The sequence below is a fragment of the Syngnathoides biaculeatus genome, chromosome 6 (assembly GCF_019802595.1).
Source record: "Syngnathoides biaculeatus isolate LvHL_M chromosome 6, ASM1980259v1, whole genome shotgun sequence".
NCBI classification, from domain to species: Eukaryota; Metazoa; Chordata; class Actinopteri; order Syngnathiformes; family Syngnathidae; genus Syngnathoides; species Syngnathoides biaculeatus.
The window spans coordinates 19,994,670-20,009,860 of NC_084645.1; the positions used below are offsets into that span (position 1 = coordinate 19,994,670).

Below are 15,191 nucleotides of genomic sequence, written 5' to 3' on the forward strand. Positions count from 1 at the left end.
CATTCAATAATTGGTGGATTTTTATTATTATTTTATGTTATTATTTATGGTTCCTTTTTTGGGGGGGTGGTTGTAAAACTCACCTATTTGCATTTTTTTTTTTTTTTTTTTTTTTTTTGTACCCAGGCCAAAGCTGTGTCAAGTATAAAAGTATTGCTTTGGCCCCACAGGAGATGACCGGTTCTCACAGTTCTGAGGTTCTGGGTTCAAATCCTGCCCCCCCCCCCCCCCCCCGCCTGGGTGGAGTTTGCATATTCTACCCAAAAACATGCATTAGTTGAAGACCTTAAATTGCCCGTAGGTGTGAATGTGAGTCGTGAAAGGTTGTTTACGTCTATGTGCCCTGCCATTGGGTGGCGACCAGTTCAGGGCGTACCCCACCCGCCTCCTGCCCCAAGATAGCCGTGATAGGCCCCCAGCGTGCCCCCCCCCCCTCCCTCTCGTGTAAGTCTTAAGGAACTACGTTGAAGTGAGAGGATCAACCAGAATCAGAATCAGCTGTAATGTCCAAATACGGAAGAAAGGAGAGAAATTTGTCTCCGGCAGTCGGTGCCGCCCGCCGTACTCGTAACCGGTGATGAAATCCAAGTTCGCCTCCTTGTCCTGTGCACGTTTTTCCGCTAAAATGACAAAAACACAAACAGGTTGTTTTGTGTAGCATAATTCAAAGCAGACTCAGACTGCGATCAAGGCTCGAGGCAGAAATGTAAGAAAATGTCTTTGCATACTTTATCCTCTGTTGTAATTAAAAAGGAACTTTCCAATGACGTCACCACAGTCCCAGGATTCCCGTCGACGATTGAAAAAAAACTTCACCAGCGTTCTCTGACCTCGATGACACACAAGATGGCGTCATTGCGTCCCAACGTGATGCGCGCGTGACTGGCGATCGCGTCGAAAGAGTTAAAAAAACAAAAAGACGGGCGCGCACACAAAGGCGGGGTTTGGTGCACGCGCGCGCCCGCGCGCGCCCGAGAGCAGACAAGAATGCGCGTCAAGTGGACGAAGGGAGAAGTCGGCGAGTGCAAGCGCACAAATATGATCGCGAGAAAAGGCGAATTCGTGCGGCTTTGACGACGGGACGGACGGACGGACGGACGGACGGGATTAAGCATGCCCGGCGCCGGCGCCGGCGCCAGCGCCAGCGTGTCCGTCAGGAGTTTGTCCGAAGTGGAGAAACACCTCACCGGCTCGATGGTGAGTCGTCGTCCGAGTCACGCTTTTCTTTCTTTCTTCTTTCTTTCTTTCTTTCTTTCTTTGCTTTTGTTTGAATGTGGAAAAAAAGTCAAGAGCGAAAAGAGCCGCGGGGGGGGGGGGGGGGGGTTTGCAGTCATGCTGCCTTCAAACTCGCTCTCAAAACGTCGGAAAGTTGAACCATTTCGGCCAGACGTTCTTGCTCAACCTTTGTCGCGTATTCGAAGATGAACGTTGGCTCAACTGTCAAGGAAGAACATTCTGGGCCGCCCCTTGCAAAGGGTTCCTTTTGCGTTTGTGACGTCATAGCGTGCTCACAAAGGGATGTTTGAAAAACGAAGCGCAACATCAGCAGCTTCGAGCAGATGCCGAATTCTGGGCACGATCGGGCAACGCTGTCAAGACAGGTACATGTGGCATATTTATTCCTTCCTTTGGGAATTGTTTCCTCTCGTGAAGATGTGTAGTGGGGTGGAAAAATGTTTTTTTTTTTTTTTTTTAATTCTCAGAATAGTTTCAGTTGGTGCGATGAGGACGTTCGGCAGCATTAAAACAAAAAAAAAAGGAAATTATAATGCGTTCAACGCGATGTTGAAAAGTTTCCTTGTTGAGAGCACCAAATTGAAAATATTATTTGTTTATTGTTTACAAATCCAGAACGCAATCAAAGCTGATCACGTATGGGTTGTTTTGAGTATGGAAATATAGTTTGGGAATGTTGAACTTGCAAAATATGATAACATAAACGCAATTGTAAGGTCCACATTTTGTGGCGTGTACAACAAACCAGTACACGACCTCAAGCTTGAAAAGATTAAAAAAAAAATGTTTTTGCCACCACAATGTGCCTTTTATCTCAAATGCACTTTTTTAATATTTAAATATCTGCAAGTTTTCACTTGGGGGAAAAAAAAAACTTTTACCAGTAAAATATGAGTTTATTCTTGTCATCATTTGGAAAACAACTTTTTTACCTCCAATTTTTAATCTTGCAAACCTGAAATTAGTATTTTAATCCTGAATGAGGCTTTATTTTTATCGTATTACAATGCCGTGTGATTCTTTCAAAGAGACATTTTTCTCGTCATATTATGACATAAACACCAAAAATAGGGACCTTTTTCTCTTGAAAATATGCAACCTCATTTGCAATAAAATGCAATTCTTGTCCCATAGTATTACGAGGACTCTCCTGCCGTCATCTTTTCTTCCTTTCAGTGCACAATACTGCAGTAATATTTCATAATGTCACGACATTTTGACCAGTAACGAGTTGAAATCGCCTGGCCACTCGATTAGGCACGCTCCCAAAGTAAAGTAACGATATGAAATGTGCGAATGTCGACGTGAAATGCGGAATTCGTCCAATTGTTTGCATGAAATCGGTCGAGAAAAACGAAATTGTGCACAGCAGCGCTACATTTGGGAAATATAAAATCTACTTTAATTTACGCGAATATGATGAAGACTTTGAATCTGTTGAGAAATACGGCAGTTGGCGGGAGAAATTATAATGATTTATTTTTTAATGAAATAGAAATTGTTGGACAATTCTAAATTGTGTAATGTCAAAGCATGAGGGAGTAAAATGTAAAGTATCTCTTTAAAGTTAAATTTGATTGTGAAAATGTGAAACGCGAATGTAGTATGTTGAGTTTTGTCCCGTAATAGCAATTTTTTTTTTTTTTTTGGGGGGGGTGGTGGTGTATTAAATTCGCCGACTTGCACGGCGCAAGGGAGATTTCAAATACTAGTGAGCGTCTTCCGAGTAGAGAAAGGAAAGGGAAATATTCGTGAGATGCCCTCCAAATCCACTTGGCTGCGAAGGAAGGACACGAAAAAAAGTCGGCGTGGGGGGGGGCACCGCCGTCATCCGAAGCGGTTAGCAAGCGGCATCTAGCGCACGACGTGACAAAACTAGAAAAATAACCGCAGTAAGCAGGCTTCCCTTTGCCTCTCCAATGAAGCCGCGCAAATGAGAATGCCATTCCGCCCCCGCAGCCGCATTTGCCCTCACGTGACCTCGGCCTCGTGCCGACATCGGAGAAGCGCAACCGACGCGCTCCTCAACTTTGTCACGGGCAACTCGCTGTCGTCTTCGTCGTGTGTCGCCGATCCCTCGTTTAACACCGCAGTAGGTGAAATCCGTGAATTCCAAACATTTATTTTGGGGCATATTTGAGAGCTGCACGGACGCTAGTCTTAAAGCCCTTTTCAACTTGAACACACAGCGATACTCAGTTGTACTTTAGCCGCAATGAACGGAAGCCCGGCTGCCATTCTGTGGCTGCGGCCCCACCGACTGCCAGCAGACAGCCAAGCGCGTTATATTCACGTGCAACGGCCAGTTAGGTGCCTGGCCCGGCGACACCGTGGCAGCGAGCGGGGATTCCGACCTGTTTTTCTCTGGTCGTAGAGCTTAAAGGAAAATATTCCAATAATAATAATATAATGCTTGAGTGTATGATAGCTTTAACCTCACGGGATCGTTGCCCAAGTCCAATTTCCTCGATTTAACCGGCGGATATCTGCGACCCGGATGCTTGAGAATGTGCACGAAGAACGCCCCCCCCCCCCCCGAATTTTTAGCAAGTACACGGAGTTCTGCCTTCCTCGGTTTTGCACACCAGCTGTTGAGCGGAGACAAAAAGAAAATCCGACGTTTCCCGCCGCGGGGGCCGCAGAGAATACCAATAAGCGTTCCGGGGTTCCGTCCTCGGCTGGATTGGCGACGGTCGGTTCTGTGTGGGCGGGAGAACCGCCGGGCCGGACGCAGCTCATTTGATCCGCTTCATTCTTTTTGGCGGCGTTTCCGATGCAAATGTTCCACCTCGGGTGGCTCGTAGCGAGAAAAAAATGGGCCGTAGAACGAAGCTGGACCTCCACAAGTGGGTCAGAGTGCGGGCGGACGGACAGACGCAGGGGGGGGTCTCGTTGAGAAATGAGGTGAGGGGGAGCCCCCGCTCGCACCCCCTCACTGACGCTGGACCAGACGTGTTCTGTCGCTCCGTTTCGGCTTCCGCGAGCCGACTTGACGCAGGTGTCCAGATACCGTTTTGAGTTCCGCCGTGACCACGTGCGGGTGATGTCAAAGTTGGTCAGCGCGGGACGCAAAATGGGCTGCGACCCGCTCAAAAACATTGACAGCTACCGTTAGGCCTCGTCGGCGTCATTTCAAAGAGCTCATCCGTCACTGTCGTGGAACCGAAGGGGCCCCCGGAGCCGCTTCCACTCCGACATCCTCCATATCGCCGTTAAAGGTCAAAGGCGGCGCACGCGTTGCTAATACAGGTACGGACCAGCTAGCATAAAATGGCTCAAACGCCGACGACGGATCCTTTTTGCGAGAAGCGCCTGAAAAATGTCATCAATCAACCGTTTTGGGGATGCGTGAGGAAATTGAAGTACCCAGAGAAAAGCCACCCAGGCACGGGGAAATCACGCAATCTTCACACAGGCGGGGCTCTGGGATTTGAACCCCAGACCTCAGCGCGCGGTGTCTTTGAGTGCACTTTCCGGTTCAAAGAAAGCAAGAATCATGTGAGCAGCTCTCGTGATTTGGTAATCATGCGCACACACACACACACGCTATTACTGCATGAAATCCATTTTCCAGGAAGTAAAAACAAAAACCAGCACACTTTTTTTTTTTTTTTTTAGCTTAATTTGAGCGTCTGTGCCGAGCTGCCCGGCTAAACGAATTAGCCGCTCAGGCAGGAACGACAATGTCCTCCTCCCCGCGTCTCTGCCGCGGACTTGCCCTACTTTTCATTTTGTTGCCCCCAAACTGGAATGGGGGGGGGGGGGGCGGGGGCAGAGGATTAAGACCTCTTTGGGGATGAAAACAGAAGACGGGAAGCAGATGGCAGCGGGAGTCCGGCGGTTACTTCACGGCATCTTGAAAACGGCCACTTGTTTTGGTTCAGGTTAGCGTCCAGTCGTTGGGAGTTAGTCAAAAGACCACAGATGATGGTCCACTTGGGACGGAACTCTCCGGATCTAGACGGGACTGACATCAGCAAATCGACGACGACTTATGAGGTTGAGGACTTCTTGTGTTTTGTGTCGGTGGCCAACGTTTGAGTGACTTCTGGCCGTCAGAAAAGTTTGCTGTGCCCTTTGCGGGTCTCGCGAGACTTCCGGCCTCAAGTGAAGAAGTTCAAGTATGTCGGAGTCGCGTCCGTGAAGAAGGGAGGCGGAGATCCGGCGGATCGCTGCGACGTCCTCAGCGATGAGGACTCTGGATCGGTCTGTCGCGGTGAAGGAGCACCAGAGTCGCAAGGCCAAACTCTTGAATAACCGGCTCGGTCGATCTCCGTTCCCGCCGTCGCCATCTGGAAGTGGTGACCGCGAGAACAAGATGGCCGATGCAAGCGGTCAAAAAGAATTTGCTTTCCTCCGTTGTGTCCAGGCCTCAACCTTCGAGAACGCGCGAGAAGTTCGGTCATCTGGGGAGGGGCTCGGAGTCGAGCACGTCCAACCGGGCGGGAGGAGACCCCGGGGGCGACCCAGAAACACGCCGGAGAGACTACGGTTACATCTCTCGTCTGGCCCGGAACGCATCGGGATCCCCTGACAATAATGGTCTGGGATTCCTTGCTCGAGTTCATGTTCCTGTGAGCCAACCTTGGATGGAGGGACGATAAGAGTTGTCGTTTTCCTGTTTTTGGCAACTCCACTTTGGCGTTTACTCCCCGATGACTTGACTCACGCTTGAACTGGCCAAACTTGTTGCGAGCAAAGAATGCGGCAAAGAATCTGGTTTCGCCCTCGCTTCGACACCTTCTTGCGGGCCTTCCGGTCGTGCGCTCGCTTCTCCGCCTCGCAGTTGCTTCGGGGAACGTTCAAGGTTTATCTCTTGGCCACGTGGGGAAAACCCCCCCCCCCCACCGCCCCCCACCCCACCCCCCCGCCTTTTGTGTCGTCCTCGCACAACACAAAGGCTTCTCTCTCTGGAGCGAAAAAGGCCGACTTTGTCACCAGCCGCCTCCGTCCTCGGCTGACGTCGCCAAGCGGCGACGGCCGCTAACGTCTTTTCGGTCCGACCTGTTTGCTGGCACACTCCGCGGACGCCATTTTGATTGGGTTGTACCAACTCTGCCCCTCAAAAAAAATAACAATTTTATGGCTCCTTTCCTTTGAGGTATCAAGTCCAAAGTGAGCCATAACATTTTGGGGGTCCAAACACCTAAAGAGTAGTCGAAGAGCGAGCTTTTGTCTAGACCGGGGCTCAGCAACTTATTTGACGCCGAAGGCTACTTCGCGAGAACCGATGGTGAAATTTCAGACTCCGATTAAAATATTTTTGTTTTAATTTATTGTAGTAAATGGCAAAACGGGTATTTTAAAATGTTAATTGACAAAAGCGAGTCAGATTCAGAATTGAAAGCACAAACAACAGGAACAATTTGTGGCCAACGGTATTTTTCGAGCACATACCTCACGGCCGCCTTATGTGGCCCTCGCGGGCTAGCATGCGCCCGCGGGCAGCGCGTTGGTGACCCCTGCTCGAGACTCATCCGGTGAAGAAAGGGGCGACCTCAACGGTTTTGGGGGTTACCAAATCAACTGCATTTTTAGCACCAGTTTGTGGTGGGGGCTGAATTAAGCGGGAGCGTATTGACGGTAACGCTAACAAGTTTTTGTCGGGAAGTCAACCGATTCTTACTTATTGTGTCATTTTTGGACTGCGCACATTGGAGCGCTCAGCGCACTCGACGATGCCAGAATTCTTTTTTTTCACGTCTCACAGCAGTACGGGACCTAAAGTCTTGTGACGGAGTTCAGCACCGACATGTTTGTTCTGAGTTTTTATGATCGCAACTTTGACCCTTGACCATATTATTTTTCCTCCTTTGCTGAGGGAGACGTTTTCGAGCATTTATCTGATATTTGCGAAGCCGGCCAGTCGTCGTTGCAGAAATGGAAACAGCGCTTGAGTCTGAGTCCGTCCGTCCGTCCGTCCCGTTGATATTTGTTCGGAACTCGCAGTTGTTTGAGGATTGTGGCAGCTTTGTGAGACCCCCCCCCGTACGACACTTGATCGGATTACTTTTGTAGAAGTGGCAAATGTACTCACACGCCGGACTTAAGTAGATACTTATGTAAAAAAAAAAATGCAACTCCTTGTATCAGATGAAAACTTGACTTTTCAGGGCTTTGGATGCTAAATTAGCAACGATTGACGAAAATACAACTTCCTGGATGTCTTACGGCCCCCCCCCCCCCCCCCCCCCCAGATTACAATGATCTGCACGTTTTGTCTATTTTTGTAGTTTTGGGCAGTCTTATCTGTCCTGTGTGCGTCCACCTTTTCACGCTCACCTGCTTCCAAATTAGCTGAGGAGCTTCATGCAGTGCTTCGGCGCCCCCTCCTGGCGTCATAACGACAATTTGAAATCCCCGAGATCTCAAGCGTGATCTCAGCCTCTTTTTTGATGTTTTTCTTTTTAAACGTGTCTTCATTTATGGAGGGTGAACCTATTTTGAAAGAGGAGTCAAAATGTTTAATAAATATTCAAGTAGTTACTGGCCAAATCCGCTTTATTACATTCATAAAATTGTGGTACGAGAGTTTTTTTTTTTTTTTTTTTCCCCAGTTGAAGTTCAAACGTTCCATCGTGTGTAACTAACGTCCGCTAATTTAATGCTCGCACATGACGCGAAATGCCGTAGATGAGCTAACAGAATTAGCACGGTTATTGTTAACGCCTGAAGCGAGAGATGCTGGAACTCAAAGAGTGCAGCAACACTGGTAGACAGACAATCTATTTATCGTCAGTCTTCATAAACGTGACCCTCCTCCAGCACGAAATGTCATTTTTGGATGTTGATTGAAACCCCAGAAAAACAAGTGTTGTAGTTGTAATCTGATGTGTGATTGATGCTTAAAAATGCTATCGCGATATCTCCATGAGAAAAGCCCAGCGACGACGACAAATGAGAGACCCTGATCGGCTGCCGTCGTGTGCAAAACTAGGAAAAACCACATCGAATCTGGTATCAACGGAAAACCTTCAAGACTTCATTCGAACGTACATGGTAGCGTGTATGAAACAACGAGAGAACGTTGCGGCCTAAGCAAAACCTCCTTGTTGCTCTGCAACCGTAGAAACGCCGTTGATCCAATACTCGTAGGTGTGTATATTCTTTATCCTCTGGGAAAAAACGCTTGCTGGCGCAAAGTCAGGACTTCTCCAAGTCAAGTCAAGATGTCGTTTTTTTTAAATGAGTTTTTGCCGACGGCCAGTTGAATTGTCGCCGCTGCTTTTCTCGGTTTCGTCTTTACTCAGTCAAACTCGCTCCGCGGGATTAAGTTTCACTTCCTCGGTCTTCTGTGAGCTTGCGGGTTGGATTTCACGAGCGGCGCTGACGCGACCGGCCGACCTCCACGTTCGGTTTCGCCCACGTTAAAAGCCGTTAGCTGAAATTTGTCACCCGCCAGCGGTATTAGAAGTGGGCCTAACCCGGCCAGATGTGCCCGATAAGGGTGTTACGTATTCAGCCACGTGGTCGCTCAAGTCCGGAGTGCTGCAGATGTGAGGTATGAACGCCACAAAAAAGACAAAAACCAGGCATGGATGCAGCAAAACTGCACTTGAAGGATGGACTCAAATAGGTGGCGAGCACATTTTTCACAAGAATGTCAAGCGGTGTTTCCGTGAAGCAGGATTAAAAACGCTGCCATTGCTCATCTTTGACGCTTTCAAGTAATCCTTTGGAATCGCATTTTACTGTGAAGATGAGGACAGCCGGTGCAAAGCGCAGGACAAAGTACGGCGATGCCTCGGTTCTCGACCACAATCCGTTCCGGAAAACGGTGCGAGAAGTGATTTGTTCGAAAACCGAGTCGAACTTTCCCATTGCAATGAATGGGAAAAGAAATAATGCGTTCCAAGCCTAAAAATATTGGGCTTTTTAAAGCATTTTTTCCCCCCAACTTTTTCTAATAATAAACTGCTTAGTAGAAATACACGTATAGTTTAAGTACATTATATAATCAAATAATTTAAGAAAAATGTATATTTTTTTTTTGTTTAAAATGTACGCTTTAGTCGTAGAGTACGCTAGACTGAGAGTGCATTGCCGTATCTGTAGTGACTCGGCCCTCAGTTATTACCAAAAGTGCAGAATAACTTTTAAACAAACAATAATTGGGGGGGGATCATTTTTTTTTTTTTCGGTGAAACCGACCCACGTTGTTCTGCCGAAGACGAAAGAATCCGAGGGGGGATAAAAAGCCTCTTCTCTTGGATGGATCTTATATTGAAACAGTCAAAATGCTGAAAAAGCACTGGCACTATTGGTTGGGGTACTCTGGCCCCTGAAAAACCACAAACCCTTTAAATTGGGGCAACCCTAAGTCCCGGCCGGTTTCACTGTATACATTAGAAAACTGAATTCTGTACACTCGCTATTTCTTGACATTGCAGGACCGGAGTGGCGAGGGCAGCTTTCTGGCCACCATGCGTCGAGGTTCCTCGGAGAACAACCTGGATCTGGACCCGAGCGACGCCGTTCCTCCCCCCTCTCTGGCCTCGGAGGTCCAGCGCAGCCGCTCTTGCTTGGACAACCTCCAGCAGAAAATCCTAAAAGTGACGGAGCAGCTGAAGATCGAGCAGACGGCGCGGGACGACAACGTGGCCGAGTACTTGAAGCTGGTCAACAGCGCCGACAAGCAGCAGGTGGGGCGCATCAAGCAGGTGTTTGAGAAGAAGAACCAGAAGTCGGCGCAAAACATCGCCCAGATGCAAAAGAAGCTGGAGCAGTACCACCGCAAAATGAAAGACGGCGAACTCCAGCACAGCTCCTTGCCGCAACCGTCCAGCGGCAAACACAGCACCATACCCAGGGAGTCCCGCCGGGAGCTGCTGAGGGACATGACGGGCAGCGGCCGGCACCCGACCATGGACAAGATCAAGACCATCGGGCCCGGCGTGTCCCTCTCGCCCCCTTTCTTCTTCAGCAAACCCAGAGAATTCGCCAACCTGATCAGGAACAAATTCGGCAGCGCGGACAACATCGCCCAAATGAAGACGTCCATGGACTCGTCCGCTCCGCTGCCCGACGAGGCGGGGGCGCCGAGGGCTCTGAGCAGCAGCGCCTCGCTGGTGGCCAAGACCGGGTACCCCAGCGATGACGAGTGCTCCACGGGGAGCGCCTCCAACTCGGCGGAAAGTAACGGGCAGGGCCACGCCCGGCAGGTGCGGGGCGACCCCCGCGGCGGACTGGCCCTGGGCCTGGCGGAGGCCGGCCTCATCAAAGAGGCGCAGAACCGACTGGACGAGGACTTGGAGGAGATCAAGGCCCAGTTCAAGAGCGATTACGGCGTCATCAGCCAAACGCTGCAGGAGGAGCGATACAGGTCGGTGGCATCGAATATTCCGTCGGAAACGGAACCAGGCGCGCAGAGCGCGTGTTTTGGGAAAAGTCCCGACAAAAACGGGTGCGACCGGGCCGAGCCAACGGCGGGGGAAACGCTTGACTGCTGTCGAGGGCCCCTCCCCCTTTTCCGCGAGGGGAATCTTCATCCGTAACCTTTGCACATTTAATCACGTGCAGACATGACAAAAGTCCAAGCACGTCGGCGCTGTCAGGAAAGCCGTTCTTCCGAGATCATCCTGACCGGAGAATGCTGCTGACAGTTTTTGGGCTGTTTTTAAACTTGCCGAGCAAATTTACATTTCACCATGGAACATTCTGAAGTCAGCAAGTTGGAAAGGTGCTGAGTCGTGCATCTAAAAAAGTTGCAAAGGTGCTGAGTCGTCCCCACCAGTCAGCAACTGAACCTTAAATGCAGAGAATATCTTTTTTTTTTTTTTTGGGGGGGGGGGGGGGGGGGAACAAGGGTGACAAAAAGTGTAGGTCCGAACGGTCATCCCAGTATAATATCCATCCATCCATAATCTGAGGCGCTTATCCTCACGAGGATCACAATTCCCATCTGTCATCGAGCAGGAGGCGGGTTACACCAACCAATCGTAGGGCACCCCGGAACAAACGAACAACCACTCGCACTCACCGGCGTCGGTCGTTGCCGGCGGCGGATTTTTAACATCTTCAAGTTTCAGGTATGCGCGTTTGGAGGACCAACTGAACGACCTGACGGAGCTTCACCAACACGAGATGACGGACCTGAAGCAAGAGCTGGCGAGCATCGAGGAGCGGGTGGCCTACCAGGCCCAGGAGAGGGCCCGCGACATTCAGGTCCGCAAAGAACGTCGGGCCACAAACCGCACATTACGACCCGCACGCGTTTCTACCCGAGCGTAAAGCTAACGCGTAGGTGGGCCGGATAAAGTTTGACGAATTTTTGTGGACTGGCGCTTCTGCCCTGGTCTGGGCGTGTTTACAGGCGACTTCAAATCCTGGCCAATCGAAGCGGCTCCTCTTACTCCCTTTAAATGGCGTGGATTTTGGCTATTTTGACTTCTTCCTTAGAGTGATTCTCAAACATCTTCTTCTTTTCCTTTCGGCTTGTCCCGTTAGGGGTCGCCACAGCGTGTCATCTTTTGCCATCTTAGCCTATCTCCTGCATCTTCCTCTCTCAACACCCCAACCGCCCTCATGTCTTCCCTCACCACATCCATAAACCTTCTCTTTGGTCTTCCTCTCGCTCTCTCTTCCTTGACAGCTCCATCCTCAGCACCCTTCTACCAATATACTCACTCTCTCGCCTCTGAACATGTCCAAACCATCGAAGTCTGCTCTCTCGAACCTTGTCTCCAAAACATCCAGCTTTGGCCGTCCCTCTAATGAGCTCATTTCTAATCCTATCCAACCTGGTCACTCCGAGCGAGAACCTCAACATCTTCTATTCTGCCACCTCCAGTTCAGCTTCCTGTTGTTTCTTCAGTGCCACCGTCTCTAATCCGTACATCATGGCCGGCCTCACCACTGTTTTGTAAACTTTGCCCTTCATCCTAGCAGACACTGGACTTGGTATAATAGTGTCGGTTTCATTTGGAAAAAAAAACAAAACAAAACAAAAAAAACCCCCAACAATATTTTAGGTGTCTAGAAAAGGACCCTCCACAATTGGCTAAGACCACCCCCTTTCCTCTGATCGGTCACCCCCCACGGGTGAGACTACGTTGGTTACGTAGACGGCAGCAGAGGTAGGCCGAGATCTCGGCCGGTGACGTAAATAAACGGCCGGCCTCTGCTCCCCAGGAAGCTCTGGAGTCGTGTCAGACGCGCTTGTCCAAGCTGGAGTTCCAGCAGCAGCAGCAGCAGCAGACGGTCCAGCTGGAGAGCGGCGACGCCCGCGTCCTGCTGGGCCGCAGCATCAACATCATGTTGGCCATCATCACCGTCGTCCTGGTGTGCGTCTCCACCGCCGCCAAGTTCGCCGCCCCGCTGGTCAGGAGCCGCCAGCACGTCGTGGCCACCTTCTTCGCCGTCTTCTTCCTCACCGTATTCTGGAAGAACTGGGAGCGCTTGCAGCACGCCGTAGACCGGGTGCTGGTCCCCGCGTGACGACGGCAAAACCGAGCAGCCGGGAGGTGATTGGTTGTACGATCGTCTCGAGAGTCGGACTCATTTCCGGTCTACCGACCAAACGATTCCGACGATTCTCTTTGCTAAATGATTAGACGGGCGGACCCCCGCCCGCTCATCGCGGCCGATCCGTTCCAGACGCACCTGCGACGAGCCAAAACCAGCAAAATAGCCTTTTGAAAATTGTTTGAACCTTTCTACGTACCACAACAAACTTTGTAAAGAATTCTTTTGGCGCAGGAGTGTCAAATTCTCGCGGGCCACGTTGTAGTTGCGCTTCCCCCCAGAGGGCCGTCACGACTGTGAAACCGTACGATTGTTTGATCGCCTCGTTGTCTTAACGCACGAAATTTATGAGCTAGTTTTAGAATCGGAAATCACGGGGAACGGGTTTTTCGATCATGGTTCGTGGTTGGTAACACAAAAATGCTTATAACAGGGATCATGAATGATAGATGACATTTTTAAATTGTTGGACAGATTTTCACAACAATCACAATTTTTGACACGTGATTTGCCTTCGCGGGCCACACAAAATCACATTGGTGGGCCAAATCTGGCCCCCGGGGCCTTGAGTTTGACACCTGTGCTTTAGCACGTTCTCAGTCTATTACTTGAAATCGGGGACTAGCGTACAGTTCAGCATCACTTTTGTGCAAATTTGCGCTGCTACGCTTCTCCAAACAAGCAGTTCTGCAAAAAGTTCTATAAATATGGTCATGATAAATGCTAACTTAACACAAATGCATACTGAAGAAATGAATACTACTGTCAAAAAACAAAAACTTTTAAAGTGGGGGCAGAGGCGCGCCGTAATAAACGAATAAAACCGATGGCGCCAATCAAGTCGGGGCACGGGGGAAATGGCGACTTATCACTAATAATTGGGACTTTCAATTCATTTTACGCAGAAATGGTTGACTGAACTTGGCCCACATCCTCGAAGGAAGAAAATAAAAGGAAAAACTAACTTGAAGGTGAAAACCGGCACTCACAGGACAAAACGTTATGTTACACGCGGTAACCGCGGCGATTGTCAGAATTATCGGCCGTCGGGGGGTGGGGGGTGATCACATTCCTCGCGTGGCGACCAACCGGGTCGCGCATCTAGTCGAGACTCGATGTCGGCGCAACGTGGAAAATCGAGCGGATTGGACTTGGACCCGACCCGGACCAAAAAGTCTCACCACGTCTTGTTTTTAGCGTTGTTGTCTTGAGCTAACCTTGCACAAATTGTACAAATGATGGACATCCAAAAGTCTTTGCTAAGGCGTTTTCTCAGCGCAGGTTGCGGGTTAGAATCCCAGCTCCAGCCTTCCCGTGGGCACCTTCCCCCAAAACTGCAGTCTTTAGTTCCTTTTTATGTTTTTTTCCCAAAACTGATCCTGAATGCGTGTCAGGATGTTTTGAATTCAAGATTTTTTTTTTTTTTTTTTTTTTTTTTTTTTAAACTTTTGTTGGTGTTGTAAAGTGCAATATAGACTCAAGTCCAAAACGTTGGTGCTGTTGGGCTTTGGGTTGAAGTTTCTGGATCAACTTCCGGTTAATATTTTGTCTTTTTTTTTTGTTTGTTTTTTTTTAAATGTCACTTTGAAATAAAATTCAAGTCAAGTCAATTGAATGCCTTTCTGTGAGTCTTCCAGTTGCGGAAGTCGTCGCCGCCGGAGGTCGCCATATTTGAGGTTCTTTCCGAAGCCCAATATCACCAAACGTTTTTGGCAATTCACTTTCCAAACATGACTTGTGCGATGGCGCCGACGGATCCGACCGCCGCGTTGCGTGCGCCTCAAACTCCTGCCGGGCTCTGATAAGAACGACCTCATCTCGTCTCTCCGGAGGCCAAAACATTGATCCGAGACCCCCCGCCCCCACCCCCACCCCCACCTCCGAGCAGCCACACAAAAACAACTCTCAGCACACACACTATTTTATTTTTATTTTTGATACTAATATGTGATTTATTTGCCCGGGCTTAAACTGTGATAGTTTTGTTTTTTGAAGATCAACCTCGAAGGAAAACGGGAGCGTAGCAATGAACTACGATAATAAGAATCATTAGTTGTAAAAGTAACCAAATAATGGTTCATGTGGAAGCATTAGTACGTTTGTTTAAAAAAAAAAAAAATGGTAAAAATGTTTGACTTAAAAAAAAATGAAAAAAATCGATAACCTGGACTTAAATGAAGGTAAAAGCGATGCACGTGAGGAGCGAAAGCAGAAAATTGTCAGAAAACTACGAAGTACAGAAACCTGAAAGGTTGACTTGCGTGTACTCTCCAAGTATTTGAACTCGTTTCCTTCGCACCGCTGTTGATGTGCTAACCAGTGTTTACTTTTTTCAAGTTTTTGCAACCATTCGTCGACCGATCTTTGGTTTTTGCCTTCAAAAGCACGGTCAGAATATTGGGTACACCTTGAGCAGTGGGGGAGGGCCGGGGGGGAATCAAACCTGCATCACGTTCGCCTTTCACCTCATTTGATGTGCCTTTTGTCGATTA

General features: G+C 49.2%; 1 protein-coding gene across 2 annotated transcripts; it reads left to right on the forward strand.

The window, feature by feature from the left end:
- Positions 1–964: 964 nt before the first annotated feature.
- LOC133502759 (transmembrane and coiled-coil domain protein 3-like) lies at positions 965–14,309 on the forward strand. Of its 2 annotated transcripts, none has more exons than XM_061823963.1 (4): positions 965–1,197; positions 9,627–10,558; positions 11,265–11,400; positions 12,367–14,309. In XM_061823963.1, exons 1-4 carry the CDS (start codon positions 1,114–1,116, stop codon positions 12,670–12,672), a joined length of 1,458 nt encoding a protein of 485 aa, XP_061679947.1. In that variant the 5' UTR covers positions 965–1,113; the 3' UTR covers positions 12,673–14,309. The 2 variants fall into 2 exon arrangements, with proteins under 2 accessions (XP_061679947.1, XP_061679948.1); XM_061823964.1 differs by lacking the exon at positions 965–1,197 and adding an exon at positions 1,531–1,601.
- Positions 14,310–15,191: the final 882 nt, after the last annotated feature.